At 37.6% G+C, this 13,994-nt stretch overlaps 1 protein-coding gene and 1 long non-coding RNA gene across 15 annotated transcripts in view; one reads left to right on the top strand and one right to left on the bottom strand.

The window, feature by feature from the left end:
• SUN1 (Sad1 and UNC84 domain containing 1) overlaps nucleotides 1-13,994 on the top strand; it is a 35,791-nt gene that overhangs the window by 5,169 nt on the left and 16,628 nt on the right. For 7 of the 14 annotated variants that reach the window (XM_042798405.1, XM_042798404.1, XM_042798402.1 and 4 more), the window contains exons 1-4: nucleotides 1,474-1,606; nucleotides 6,368-6,464; nucleotides 12,555-12,743; nucleotides 13,162-13,352. In XM_042798405.1, coding sequence (XP_042654339.1) covers nucleotides 6,388-6,464; nucleotides 12,555-12,743; nucleotides 13,162-13,352 — 457 coding nt within the window. In that variant the 5' untranslated portion in view covers nucleotides 1,474-1,606; nucleotides 6,368-6,387. Of the gene's footprint in view, nucleotides 1-1,287; nucleotides 1,451-1,473; nucleotides 1,607-6,367; nucleotides 6,465-12,554; nucleotides 12,744-13,161; nucleotides 13,353-13,994 lie in introns of those variants that run through there. The other 7 variants (XM_042798399.1, XM_032983635.2, XM_032983630.2 and 4 more) reach the window with 3 other exon arrangements.
• LOC116959357 lies at nucleotides 6,474-11,804 on the bottom strand. Its single transcript, XR_004405796.2, has 3 exons — nucleotides 11,691-11,804; nucleotides 11,171-11,199; nucleotides 6,474-6,607 (listed from the first exon to the last, which is right to left on the bottom strand). It is a non-coding gene; the product is annotated as an uncharacterized LOC116959357 (long non-coding RNA).

The raw sequence follows: 13,994 nt of genomic DNA, 5'->3' as shown, positions 1-13,994 counted from the left end.
CAGGTGGTCGGTGAACTGCCTCTGTGAGGAAAGTGGTGTTAAGCAGACAGGGTTTTACTGTAAAACAGTTTGGCACCACTCATTGAGCAAGTGATTGCTTGTAGCTTTACTGCAAAATGTGGTATGTCAGTATTGTGCTCATTTTGAGGTGCTAGAGCTGTGTTCCTGATGTGGTGATTACATTTGGTGGTTCTTCAGTAAACACGGAGGTATGAGTGTCTGAAATATGAAACTGTGTAGAGGCAGCGCCTGTTTTCTGTCAGTCTCAGTAAGTTTTGTGTCTGCTGGGAAGAACAAGTATTTGGTTTGCCTTATTTTATGTTTCTTTTTTAAAAAAAGTATTATTTATAATACAGGAAATGAAAATCTTAGCTAGCAAATTCCATGTTCTGTGTTTCTGCAGTACTTGCAATCCCCCTATCCCACGTCTGACTTTCAGTTTACCATTACACAAAAAGGAAGTGAAAAATAAGCTCATTTAAAAAAAAAAAAAAATCATGTGTCTTGGTTCTTTGCAACTGACTATTACAGGCTAATGCTTCTGTTGAATTTCCAAGTTAATGTCTAATTCCCTCTGTCACTTATGGCAGTGTATTACTATTTGCTGATTTACATAATAATGTTATGGAAGTGAGTTGCAGGCTTTTTCGTTGTAAGTGATCTGTATGGAGGGCTTTACTGATGAGCTTGGTAGGCTTTTTAGATTGATCTATTGGTAAATATGGCATATATGCTTAAATCTGTGCTACTTGAGTGACTTGTAACTTGGTGATTATATGAGTTGTGGACATTTAAGGCATTCAGGTGCAGGAGTTAGTTATAAAGAGTAAGATGATGGGTTTTATGACGTTAGTTAATATTGAGGTTGTGTTATTGGGCGAGCGAAGCGTTTTAGGAACGCGAGACATTAAGTAAAATAAGCCTTTTGTTATCTGCCAGTGAGCTTTGTAGTTAGAATAAACCGGAATGCCGCGCACACACGCGTTTACAGAGCCAGCTGGGGCAGCGGCACCCTCTCCCCACGGGAGCCCGCGGGTTAAGCGCCGTGGGCTGGCAGCGGCGGCCGCGGCCAGTGAATTCAAACTCAGCCCCCGAGTGCCGTGGGGGGGGGGCGCGGGAGGGCTGGCTCCGACCAGCCGGCTCCTGCGGGCTTTGTTGGGGCCGGGAAGCCATTTTGGGATTCTGCGGTGTGGCATGGAACAGCATGTCCTGTCCGCCGGGGAGCGCGCCCTGAGCCCGGGCCCCACGGCGGGCGCGGCCCCGCGGCCCCCGCCGCCCCCCAGCCGCCGCAGCCCGCGGCGCCGGGCACCGGCCGCGCCCCGCGGCCTCCGCGCCTTACCGGGGCGGGCTGCTGCGGCGCGCCGAGCCTCCCCGCTTCCCCGGCAGCCTGGCGAGTCGGATGGGGGAGGCCTTGAGCAAAGCGCTGAAGCCCTGTAGCTGCAGAGGCCTGGTGAGGCTTGTGCGCTGAACTCTTTGTGTGTGTTGAGTGGAGATGGGCTGGAGGTTCCTGGCTTATAAAATGACTCGGGGTGTAGCCGTGCAGCGTTTCGGGTGCTGTGTGTGTAAACCATGAACAGACGTGTTTATTGTTTCGCCATAGCTGAAGGTATGGCTGGTTTCTGTCGATCTTTCTTTTAAAAACCGTTTGAAGGGGTGTTTAATGCGAATATGCAATATTACTGCTTTGTGAAGAGCCTCTGTTGTTGTTGTTAGTAGCATTACAGTTTGACACCTGTATTTGGGGACCTTTGCCATAATAGTCAATGGTAGCATCTAATTTAAAATGTGAATTTTATTACTTGGGATTTTCTTGTTTGTTTGGTCTTGTGTTTTTGTTTTAAAGGAATGCTATTGTTTTAAGAATGTTTTATTAAAATGTTGATTTAATATGGAGCTCTTTGCTCTTCAGCCTGTTTAAACTAGTAGTTAATTGGGTATGTGGAAACATTTTTCATGGAGTGTATTTATTTAAGAATTTACCTTTTTTTTTTTAACTAAAAAGAGTAATTTTATTGGTTGTTCTGAATAATAATACAAACTAAAAATTGAAATTACAAGTGAAAAATGGGTTGCTCTCGTGAACTGGTAGGGTTGCATGCTCCAGTTTAATTGTTATGAATAATTTGCCCAAAAGTCTGTTTAGCTTTTGTGGCATTAATATGTTAAATCATGATGACTTAAGCTTACTTTGTTTGCTTTAAAAGGTAAGAATATAATGGGTTCTACTTCAAGTAGTACTACCAACATCTCTGTAAGACTTTAAATGTATAACTTTTTTTCCCCTTGTAATGTAAAAAATAAGACATGCTTTCTTACGGATTTTCTCATTCTGTAACAGGCTTCCTGGTCAGTATTTCTACTCTGCCAGGGTCCTGTTTGTGGAATGGTGATTTGCCACTTCCTTTGTCACAAAGGGTGTTCATGAGGAAATGCCTAGATAGTGTGTTTGTGGAAGTTTGTGTATGTACCCTAGAAGACATAAGTGGGGGATCATCCTTGTCAGGTGCTTGTAGTGTATTACAGTGTGTATTTGGTGCTGCCCTGCCCCTCCCTTGTGATCCTTCTGTAAAGGCCACTATCTCATCACCTTCCATGAAAGCCAGGAAGTTTGTTGCGGCCGTGCCAGGGGTTTGTTTGGGCTGGTTGATTCTGAAAGTGATTTTCAGGTAAAGAGCCTTATGAGGTAGTGGTGCAGCCTCATGTCATTCAGATGATTCCTAGTCCACATCCTCTGGAGACAGCCAGGTTTTAAGCAAAGGTAGATTCTGCTGCACTGATGACAGGAGTACCTGTGCTTCCTTGTGTTCTTACCAAGTCAGAATCTGTGTCTTCTCCTGCCCTTCTACTATGTTAATTTACTCTAATGCTGATTCAGTTGAATTGCAAGGGAGAGATGATACTTGAGATGATTGTTGTCTGCTTCCCCAAAAAGGCAAACACTCCAGCTGTCTCTTCTGCAGGAACATGGAAGTTAGCTTCTAAGTTGAGGTGCATTGAGTGTCCAGTTGCATTCTAACTGAAATGTGTGCTTCTCTTTAATTGCCTTTAGGATGTCTTATAAATGTGTTCTTATTATTTTTTTTTTTTTATGTAACTACATGCTTAGTTCTTTCATTGTACATACCTTATTAGAAATAGATGCTTACAGGCTTCTGAAGAAGGAGAAATGGCTATTTAAAGTTTGGGCCCAGTAATGCTTGCAACAAAGCTTATACTGAAAGTCTACAGGAATCTGAGTGCAGACAGATCTGTGACACCCAGATCAGAAATCTGCTGGGCACCCAGGAGTATTTAAACTGGAACTTAAGTACTATGTCTACCTCTCAGGTTCTCTGCCAAGTTTTGTGGTTTTAAATTTCCAGAATACTTTATTAGCATGTTTCTTTCTGTTCCAGTTGTATATGAAAGTTTCATAAATGAGAATGAATAATATATGAAAGGTGGAGTGCTGTTAAACATGAATGAACAAATTAGAGTTATTGTCTTCCACCCACCCCTGGTCTGTTCTGTAGTTTAAAGTTCTGCAGTAATAAGTATGTTCAGTGTTTCTAAATTGATTGGGTTGATCACTTGTTTTGTGGGTTTTGTTTCGAAGAGATGGATAACTAAATTTAAGCTGTTGAACTAGTAGTCAGGTTTAAAAACAAATCCAGTTTCATAGTAAATTTTAGATGTCTGCTTTTGAAAATTGTGGTGGTTATCTCTGAAGGTTTTTTTTCAAGTTCTGTTTAAGTCAGTTAAGCCTGTTTTGTTGTTTTGAAAAGTTGAGTATAGGTTTTTCCCTTTGAGTCTGAATTAATTTTAGATCATCAGAAAGTGAATCAAACTGAGCCCCTGAATTTTCTAAGTGATTTCTAACTATGTGGTGTTTAGATGGCAAACCTGTTATCTTTACTGGAGATCTTGGTGCTATGAAAACCAGCTATTAATAGGCCTATGCATACATACCTTCAAGGCTTTTCAGTTAGCAGTGCCATTGTCAAGTACATATTTTATCTAATACTAACTTAATGATATATATTTTGAATCTTATCAGGTAAGAAATATGATGCAATTTCTAGCATGTGATTTCTTCAGAAATCAAGTAAAGAGAGAACTGGTGGAGAAGGGGAAAAGAATGGGAAAGAAACTGAGCAATATGCTTTTTTTTTTTTTCCCAAAAAAGTTCTGCCTTTTCCCTGCCTGTATGAGTAGCATAGACAGAGGGAGGAGTTGGGTAGCTACTGAAAGCGCACTCACATAGCCTAGCTGTACACGTGGGAAGATACTGCTGGGTGTCAAAAGCATGGTATCAGTTACTGAGTTGCCTGCTAAAAACTAGGTTTGTTGATGAAATGATGGGTGCAAAGCAGTTGAGATCAGCTCCAGTGGAAACTAAGCAGAGGTTCCCTTGTGGCGTCAAAAATCTTTCTATTGGGATGGACCAATTTAAGCAGATCAACCTTAATCATAGTTGTAGATTTCAGTAGGCATATGTCTAAGAAATCTGTTTTTCTGTTTAAAACAAGTGCTATCTGATGTTATCAATATCCCTCATCTTGAAATTCACTGTATTTCCACTTTTATTACTGGGGAATCATTACTCTCTGGTCCCCATTTCCTATGTTCTAAAATGAGCTCTTATTTGTTGTTAAAGTATGGCAGCAGTTGTTATGTATTTGAGCGGTATTTGGGGCTTATTCTAGCAAGAGAATTAGACAGCTTTGTTAATACTTCTGCACTACTGATTTAAACTTCCTCTAAACAAACAACAAATCTTGTATATAAGCCAGTGAAAGCATTACGGCTGTGGCACAAGTGAAGTGTAGAGAAAGGTCACTTAATGGAAAAGCTTTCCCTATAATATTAAAAAAGATGATGTGTAAATAGCAAAAGTGAGATCTTTCCGTTAACCCCACAAATGCATGAGAGGGACTCGCATTCAGAAAACTACAATGTTAAGGCCTGTGAATTCTGATTTTTAAAAACAAGAAGGAAAATGTCTTCCATAGTAATGGAAATATCCTCCTGCCATATTAACATCAGGATTTGGAGGCTACAGGTGGCCTGCCTAAGAGCATTTTAATGTTCTGCGTAGAGATTTCTTTTTGAGCTGCTCTTACCCGTACCTGTGACTCTACTTTTTGTCTCTATTTCTTATGTATATGTAGCTATACAAATGAAAAGTCTTTATTTCAAAATGCATCCCCAAAATGAGATACTTCTTGATGCTTTGATTATAAGAATTAAAGTGTAGCTAGGGATATTCTTACCTTGGTTTAGGCGTGTCATCACAGTTGTATGGAATATTTTTTTACTGCTGCTGAAACAGGAGCCATAGATAATCTGAAAATAGCCACGATTCAATTTTGCTCACCATGCAAATCCAGGATAGCCAAAGCTCTATTTGTTAACCATGAATAATCTACTATCGTAGAATCTTTTCTAGAAGAGCAAAACTTTTCTTGGGGCTAATAAAACTGAGAAGGGCTCAAGATTTTTTGCAAATATTTTGAACTTGAAAGTCAAATCATACATAATACTACAAGTAGGCACACATGCAGCTCTGCAAGTTTCTTGATATGATGACATCAGTTTTTATTTTCTTCCTAAATCTATAATACATTTCAGAGACCCCATGGAAAGTTTTACAAGTGTTGGTTGGGTGGTTTTTGTTTGGCTTTTTTCTTTTTGGAAGTGGATGGCACTCTGGAAAATGTACCTAATTCTGTGTGAGTCACTTTGCAGTTGGCTCTTCTGCTAGGGTGTATATTCAGTGTTTTTTATGACAGGAAAAAATAAACCGTTAACAAATATTACAGATTTGTGAAATGAAGGAAACTCCCTTGCTGCTTAGTGTATGGTGCTCAAAGGTTGTAGAGTAAAATGATTTGACTATATGTAAAAACTTTCTCCAGTTTCATCTGTGTCAGGCTTTGTTGGTTCACAGAACAGCCTGTGCTTTACTCGGGCTTTCAAAACAAAACTTGTTGTGAAGAGATCTCTGAAAGCATGGCTATGTAGTCTTTTAATTTTTATGCTTAGCTTTTGGGGATGCTGGCGTAACTTAGTTCCTGTGGAAGTGTTGTAGTATAGTTGCGATAAGAGCTTGGCTCATATAACAGTAATGTTCCCGAGAAGTCAGAAATTGCTGAAAACTGAGTATCATAAAGTTGCGGTCAGGAGTACACTGAGCTTCATGCAGTAATGATAAGGGATATCTGGCACTAGCAGCAATACTGCAGAAATACCGAGAGCTCCATATTTCTGGAAACAGTTTTTTTCTTTATTTCAATACTTTGTAACACAGGCTGAACAATGCAAGGGCTCTTAAATTGACTTTACATAATTTTAAGTCATTGCATTACTTTATTTTCACCTTTTACAGTATGATTTGAAACAGTCAACATGGACTTTTCACGTCTACACACGTACACTCCTCCCCATTGTCTGCCAGAGAACACTGGCTATACATATGCACTCAGGTGAGAACTCTTTTCTTCTTGTAGAGAAACTGTATGTTCTCTGAATGTTGTTAATTCTGGAGAGTGTAGCTTTCATGGTAAGTAGCTGAATTCTTTGAAGAGGCATGCTTTATCTAGTCTGTTTTGAAAATAACTGCTGTGTCCTAAATGGAGGAAAGAATACATTTTGAACTAACAAGACAATGACTAAGATAATGACTCAGTGTTTATTAGTTGCTATGAATAACTAGTCTCCGCCTAGTTACAATTGCTGTTTTATTTCTATAAATACATCATCAGAATTCTTAGATGTTTTCTGGTATGTCTTGTAACTTCTGTATGTGTTTTCTTTTGTGACTTGGCACCATTTTCACTTTAAAACACTGATTGATATGCACTCCTTGTTGCTAGTGTGGAACTTGGCTGGAAGTCTTATGTCGATTACTTTTTTACCAAAACTGCTGCTTGTGTCAGTGTAAAATCTATATTCTAATGAACTTGCTTTTTCTTGTATTTTTTAATTAAACTTACTGTTGTTAGACTGTTCTTCTTAGGTCACTTCAGTTTTCTAAAAAAGAACTCTGTAGTATTTTTGCTAGTTTTTGTATTATGTATTCAAAATAAATGTTGTGATGCCCATGTGAGTGGTTTTAATATTAGAGTAGATTGTGGCTGCTGATTTAATCCATCTAGCTTTTGCTGTTGTTGAGTTGTATTTTGAAGCAAGTATGTATCAGTGAACCCAAGTTATTGATGTAGCTGATTTGAAGCTTAAAAAAAAAAAAATTTGTTTGTTAGGATGAAATACAAGATTGTTTTCCTATTCTGTGCCTGTAAAACATTATTAGGTGTTAATATGTATAAAATATAGTACTTAGTTTGTAGAATACTTGGCTACTTGCCAAGAAAACAGAAGTTGGCAAAACTGTAGAATTAGGAGATCACTAACTTGCTTTTGTGTATAATAGTATTGGTTTTGTGTACACTAAAACTGTAGCATTGCTGGTTTGTTGGGAATCATGGGGGGTTTTTTGGCTATAGCCTGATGTGAATAGTGTTGCAAAATAGGATGTGTTTTATGTATCAATTAATTTGCAACTCTTACTGAATTTTAGAAAATCATTAGTAAAATGTTGGTTAAATACAAGTGATTTACTAATTTCAAGAAAAGATATGCTGGACAATGAAAAATTATTTAAATGCCTTATATCAGCCAGCAGATTCACTATTATATTACGAAGTGGTTTTAGACAGCTCTATGTTGCAAATGTACCTTAGATATTGGCTGAAATATTTTAACTCTTTTACAGAGGGTAACTTCCCCAACTGTGAGCAATGAGAACAGACTGATTCTTCAGGTTTAGACAGTGATTTTTATGTCTATGTGAGCATGTATTTCTTAAAACAAGCTGTGAAATTGTAATCTCATTTGACTTCTTTTCCTTAGCTGTCACATTTGTCTGAAATTATACTAGTATGTTCTACTGTACAATCTTCTCCACAACAACTAATCTTTTCACAGACAAGAGGGAATAAGTAGGTCTTAGTATTAACTTAAGAAATTGAGATTTTTGTTTTTATTACATATATTTCCAAGAGTATTAGCAAAGTAAAGTTCAATGGCTTGCTTAAACTAATTTGGGGTAAAAACCCTTCTGAGCTGGGTTTTTCTTCTTGCCCACTATTTTGTCAGATAAAAATTTTGTTTCTCAAAAGCAAACAAGAATACCCCAGGAACAAGAATTAACCAGCCAGAAAAGGAATATGCAGAATGATAAAGTGATGATATCATTTTATGATATAAAATGATAAAGTATATGAAGTCGGGAGAGTAGTTCATTATGACTTTGGGTTTTGTGTAGAAGACAATTGGAGTGCTTGACTTTCTATATAAATGAAGATTGTTTTTCAAAACTTTTCAGCATTCCATTTTGCTGTGTTAAACTGTATTAGATATAGACATTCAGAAATTAATAGAGCTAGATAAGCTGAAGTTTAATAACTGTCTTAATGAGGCAAGTATAGTTAGACTAGGTTGAAATTAATTGTAATTCTTCCTTGTGTAGAAAGGAGGGATTAGCAAGAACTTTCTTTAAAATTTCCTTTGTAAAAGTTCTGTGAAGCCCCAAACATTAAAATAATGGGGGAAAACTACTTGGTACACTGCCTGTTTTCAGGGTGTCAAGAGAGTAAACTACAGTCTTTGAGTGGACTCCTGCTGTGTGTCTGCTTGCTGAACCTGTGCAGAATGCCCTGTATTACTGATGTAGCTCTTCCTAACTTGGGTCAAGTAATATTTGAAGAATCTGAGGAAAGGCTGAGTTAGGCAGAACTGCTATCCAGAAATATTTTCATCCTGAATTTCATTCTTTCTCTCCCCCTGCCACCTGTATTTGTTTTGCTTATATTTTGATTTAGTTTGTTCTGCCTTTGACAGTTCAATCTTTATAAAATCTGTCTGTGAGTTTCTTTAAAGAAATTGGCATGCGCATGTAGCACTGCAGAAAGAAGTATAGCGAAGTTAGATACCACAAAGCTATTAATAGAGTTGGATATGACCTATTATTAGAATTTATATTAATACTCACTGGGATTACTCTCTGTTCATATGTGTTTGTAGTGCTTCTAATCTGTGCTTTTACTCCTCCAGCCCAAATCAGAAAAGCATTAAACTGATATAGCTAAATAACCTTTATCCTCCTCAGAATGCAAGTCAAACTTGTGAATCTCACCCACTTGTCAATTTATAATTTACACCCCCTTTTAAGGCTGATCTTTGCTTTTAGTCACTGTCATCTTTTGAGTTGTGGTATTTTTGTCAATCTGGGCACTTTAACACTTCTTTTCCTTCACAATTATGGATTAAATTGATAAGAATTTTGTTTGATCCCCCCATGTCAGAGCATTAAATCAGGATGTAACTTCTCTGCAAAATAGTCAAATATTTTTTTATATATATATGTGTTCTGGGACTGATCAAAGCAATAGCTAAACAACTGAAATAGTATCCTTGAGCAGTTAAAGTAGTAATGCCCTGGTCAGAAAGCACAAGACCGTTTGTATACTGATTATATGCCTGTGTCCATGTTAGAGATGTTTGTTTAGCTATAGTGTATTGCATTTATTTTTTATTATCTTGAATAATCAAGAACACTACTGCCCATTTAATTCCAAGGAATACTTATAAAATAAATTACACTTAAGGTTCTTCAGACCAAAGCTATAGGTGTTAAAATTGGCAGATCTTGTTCTCATTCCATTTGTAAGTATATAACTTGAAAATTAAGATATTGTTACTCTGTAGAAGCTTATGTGAGGGAGGTATCAATGTAACAGCTAAGAAGCTGGAAGTAAAAGTCTAGATCCAGTCATCAGATCTGCCAGCTGCCATGGGAGCTGTTTGTCCAGGAAAGGAACCAGAGTCTAGACTGTTTGTGTAGGTTAATTGCATCCCACCTTTCAAGATGCTTTTTGGTTAGCCATACATATTGGACAGAAGTACTATCAATGTACAGGTTCATTTCTGTCCTGTGAAAGGAAAGGCAAGGGTTTTTTGTTTACTGTAGTCTCTTCTATAGAAGAAAAAAGGCCACTTTCCAAAGGATGGAAAGCGAAATGGCAAGATAGGAGACTTTTAGATATTGTCCTGCTAAGAGGACAGATAATTCACTTTCTATGTGAAGAGAATTATCCTGCATAAGCAAGAGAGTAAGCTCTCTTTTTGTTTGAAGAGCAATAGATCCCATGGTTTTTTTCTTTCTTTTTTTTTAGATAGTATAGTCCAACTCGAAGCTGTGTATTCAACCCGAATGGATATAAATGCTCATTGAGATACTTAATAACAGCAAGTGTTCATAAACAGAAACAAACTGAGGCTGGGCACAGCTGTCAGCTTGTCCTGTGTACTTTGTGTTCTTGTGAATTGAGTAGCTGTAAGAAACATTACATGAAGATAAGGAAAAGCAAATGCATCATGGCAAATGTAAATAGCAAATCTGAGTTCTGAAACAACTGTTTAGGGGGGACTTAATAGTAAATTATTGTGGCTTTGACCCTTTCAGAATGAACAAGAGGAGGAGCTATGTTAACCCATATTCTCACTTCACATCTGTCAGAATGCAAGCTATCTAGGCTTTATATAATTTTTAGTTTTCAAAAACATTCTTTTGTACCTAACCTAATGTACACTAAATCCATTTTCACATGAGGAGGCTCCTGTCTTACTTCCTCTCCCCCTTCCACCCAAATGTAAGCAAGGATTAATAAGCATAATGTATATAGTAACGGATGCTGGGTTTGTCTTAAGCTGTGCTTAGACTTCTGCCTTGCACAGGGTTGCACTGCATGTGGCAGCGATAGCGGGGCAGGCCAGTGAGATCAAGCAGGTAGTGCCAAAGACCTGACATCAAATCTGTGCACCTTTGGGTGACTGCTGTTATTTTGGACAAGCTGTGGTCTGATCATGGGGGCTAAATGACCATTTGCTGGAGCAACTAGGTGTTTTCCTGCAGGTCATTGTCTGGGTTAAGTTTTTCTAGCTAAAGAAAATGCAGTTCATGCGCTCTGACACAGTCCCATTTTATGTGCTTCACTTTGCATTGTGGAGCAATCAAGAAACCTGCTTCAAAAGCACCCACCTTGTCAGAATTAAATCACTACTGTAACAAGCTAATAGGCCTTCTGATGTCAACTTGTATGCCAAAGTAATACAATACATATATTATTACCTTGTAACATTCTGGGATCTTTAATGATTCTGTAAAAAAAAAATATTTCCATTAAATTGTTTTTATACAAATACATATTATAGTAGCTGTTTATATGTATTTTTTTAAAGGGAAAGCTTCCATTTCAAATACTGATTGCACAGTAGAATCTACTTATTCAGATCTAATTTGCTTGCTTGCGTTTTTCTGGTATTCTGGGGAGAAGGAGCTCCTTTAGTTAACAATACCTTGCTCAGCTCTTCTGTTAAAAACCAAACAAAACCCCCAGGAATATTCAAGTAATGGCTGTTACAGCTCCATATATCGCTGTGGCCCAAGAGGGAATAAACACTCTAGGGAGGCTGGCCTAGAGCACTGAGTGTTTAGATACTTTTGATCACAGTGCTGAGTGGTTCTAGAACCTGGCATCCTGCTGCTCAGTACCCTCTGACAACAGGCTCTGCTCAGTTACATGACTGAATGTTTCCTTTGAGTAATCTGCTTTAGGCTAAACTTCTGTTCTAGTAAATGTATTTCTTACCAACTCCTGTTTTCATCTCTTTGTGTTATGTTGCCACTTTGTCTTCATTGTAGGTTTTCATGGAGATTCTGAGAGAATCAAATGTAAAAGTATGGAGTAGAGTTTCTGGGGTAATGATGCAGCGCTTGTCTACGTAGAAACTTGTTTCTGTAGGATAAAACAGAGAGAAATGGATGAAAGACTCTAAACAATTTTTATTTGTTCAGAGTTAAATATTTCTGATGATATGCATTAAATTAATAAATATTTTAAAAGCACATTTAAAGTATTGGTAGTTAAACTAATGTAGCTAAAGTAGGGAAGCCTTTTAAGTACCTTGAAGGGGGTAAGTTGCTACTTGTTGGAAGATGGAATTTCAGAGTAGTGTGCCGTACGGATCTTTGGTTCTCAAAACAAGGATTTGGCGAACAAAAAATTTAAAAAATAAACTTTGACTATAAATGAATCTTTACCTTGTAACTTAAGAGTGCATCATGAATTTTTAATTTGCTGCTAGAAGTGGTGAAGAAACTGTCATGAATGGCTTCTTCTCACAGATTGGTCCCAGAAGAACTGTGTGTCTGAGGCTGTAGAACAACTGCTTGTTCTGGCTCAACTTCAAACATGGTCTCCATGGTGGTTGTTTCTTTCTAACTGTGATTTGCTTTCAGCTGTTAAACTTGTAATATGAATTGCTTAAGAGAACCTTGAATATCTACATGCTTCTAAGTTATTTGGCTTACGTGGCATATCTTGTGGGAATTGCTCTATAACCCTGGATAAACTGCTTTTAATGGAAACTTAAACTAACTTGAAGGGCATGTTTGTTACTAGGGGAATTTTCTCTTGAACTCTAGTAACTTCACTGTTCTCATTTTGCTGCAGTTCAAGTTACTCTTCATCTGCTTTGGATTTTGAGACTGCAAACAAAATAGATCCAGTATTTGATTCACCAAGAATGTCACGGCGTAGTTTACGGTTAGCTGCTGCAGGATTTAATAAATCAGATGATGCACAAAATGATCATGACAGCTCTTATGCCGGAAGCACATCCTTCAGAGAACAGTCTTCTAGGTAAGCATTTATCATCACAAGTTAATTTATTGGTTGGAGTTTTGAGGCTTCCTGTTTGAACACAATAGTGCAAACAGAGGTTACCTACTGTTTTACTCTGTTCTTAATGATTACTGCCATACTTTGAAAATTAAATTCAGTGTGTGGTTGTCAATGAAGTCTTTGCATAAGTATAGGTGCTTAAATGTGAGGAATTTCTTTTAAACCTGATTTGAGCTGTCTAGTTATGTCAGTGTCAAAACACCTTAAAAGTTTGGTCAACATGTTTGGTTGGTTGGTGTGGTTTTTTTCTTTTTTTGTTGTTGTCATCTGTTTGCTTGGGGTTTGTTGGTGTTTTGTTTGTTTTCATTTAAAATGAGAGATGAAGAGAAATTTGCATCTTCAGTGCAGTCTTCCTCATCTTTGCTTTGTTTCCTAGGTTGATGAAGCAATGCAAAAGTATGAATAAACAATCTGGTAGCGTAAGACACACGCCAAGGAAAAATCTACCCAGCTCTTCCATGTTTAGCCAAAGCAGTTTCAATAGCCATGCCAGTGATGCATCAATGTCATCCACTGTATTAGATGAATCTTTGATTCGAGAGCAGACAGAAGTTGATCATTTCTGGGGTAGGTAATCATTGCTGTTACTCATAACAGACTCTGAAAACTGCTTCTGGTTTGGTGTATGTAAACATATATCCACATCTTCCCTCTTTTCCCTACCCATTTTTTCATCCTGCCCTCAAATCTGTGCATGTACTTACTCTTTTGCTGTAGATGTCTGCTTGCTAAGATGCCTACTGGAAATTCACAGTCCAGTGTGTAAACTTGCTTCACTGGCATAGTAAACATCAGGACATGTTGCACAGTCAGGTTATTATACCAGGAAAATGTATACGATTTTGTGATGCAACACCATAGATTGTATGGATGTAATTATCTGTTATCATTACTTTCTTCAAAATGCGCATAAAGTACCGTATTTAAAGAATGGTAAATGTTTAACTTGTCTTTGAAAAGCCAAAGGAAAAAAAGCATTTTCTTGTTTCTAGGCAGAAGTGTGTTTCAATTTAACATACCTTAATCTGAAGGTTTCAAATCAGTGACACTTCAAGATTTCCTAGAGAGTGTTTTTGTGTGTGGCTGGCTGGTTTCTTTTTGCAAGTATTTACAAGTATGCTTTTCTACAACTACTATTTTTCACTGAAGAGGAAGATATGAGAGTTTTCTACACAAAGTATTGTGTATGTAAATTGTTGTGTAGATGAT

Source organism: Tyto alba, unplaced genomic scaffold (genome assembly GCF_018691265.1).
Source record: "Tyto alba isolate M040663 unplaced genomic scaffold, T.alba_DEE_v4.0 Super-Scaffold_28, whole genome shotgun sequence".
Lineage (NCBI taxonomy): Eukaryota > Metazoa > Chordata > Aves > Strigiformes > Tytonidae > Tyto > Tyto alba.
The sequence above is the reverse complement of the archived record's forward strand: the minus strand, read 5'-3'. Positions and strand labels throughout refer to the sequence as shown.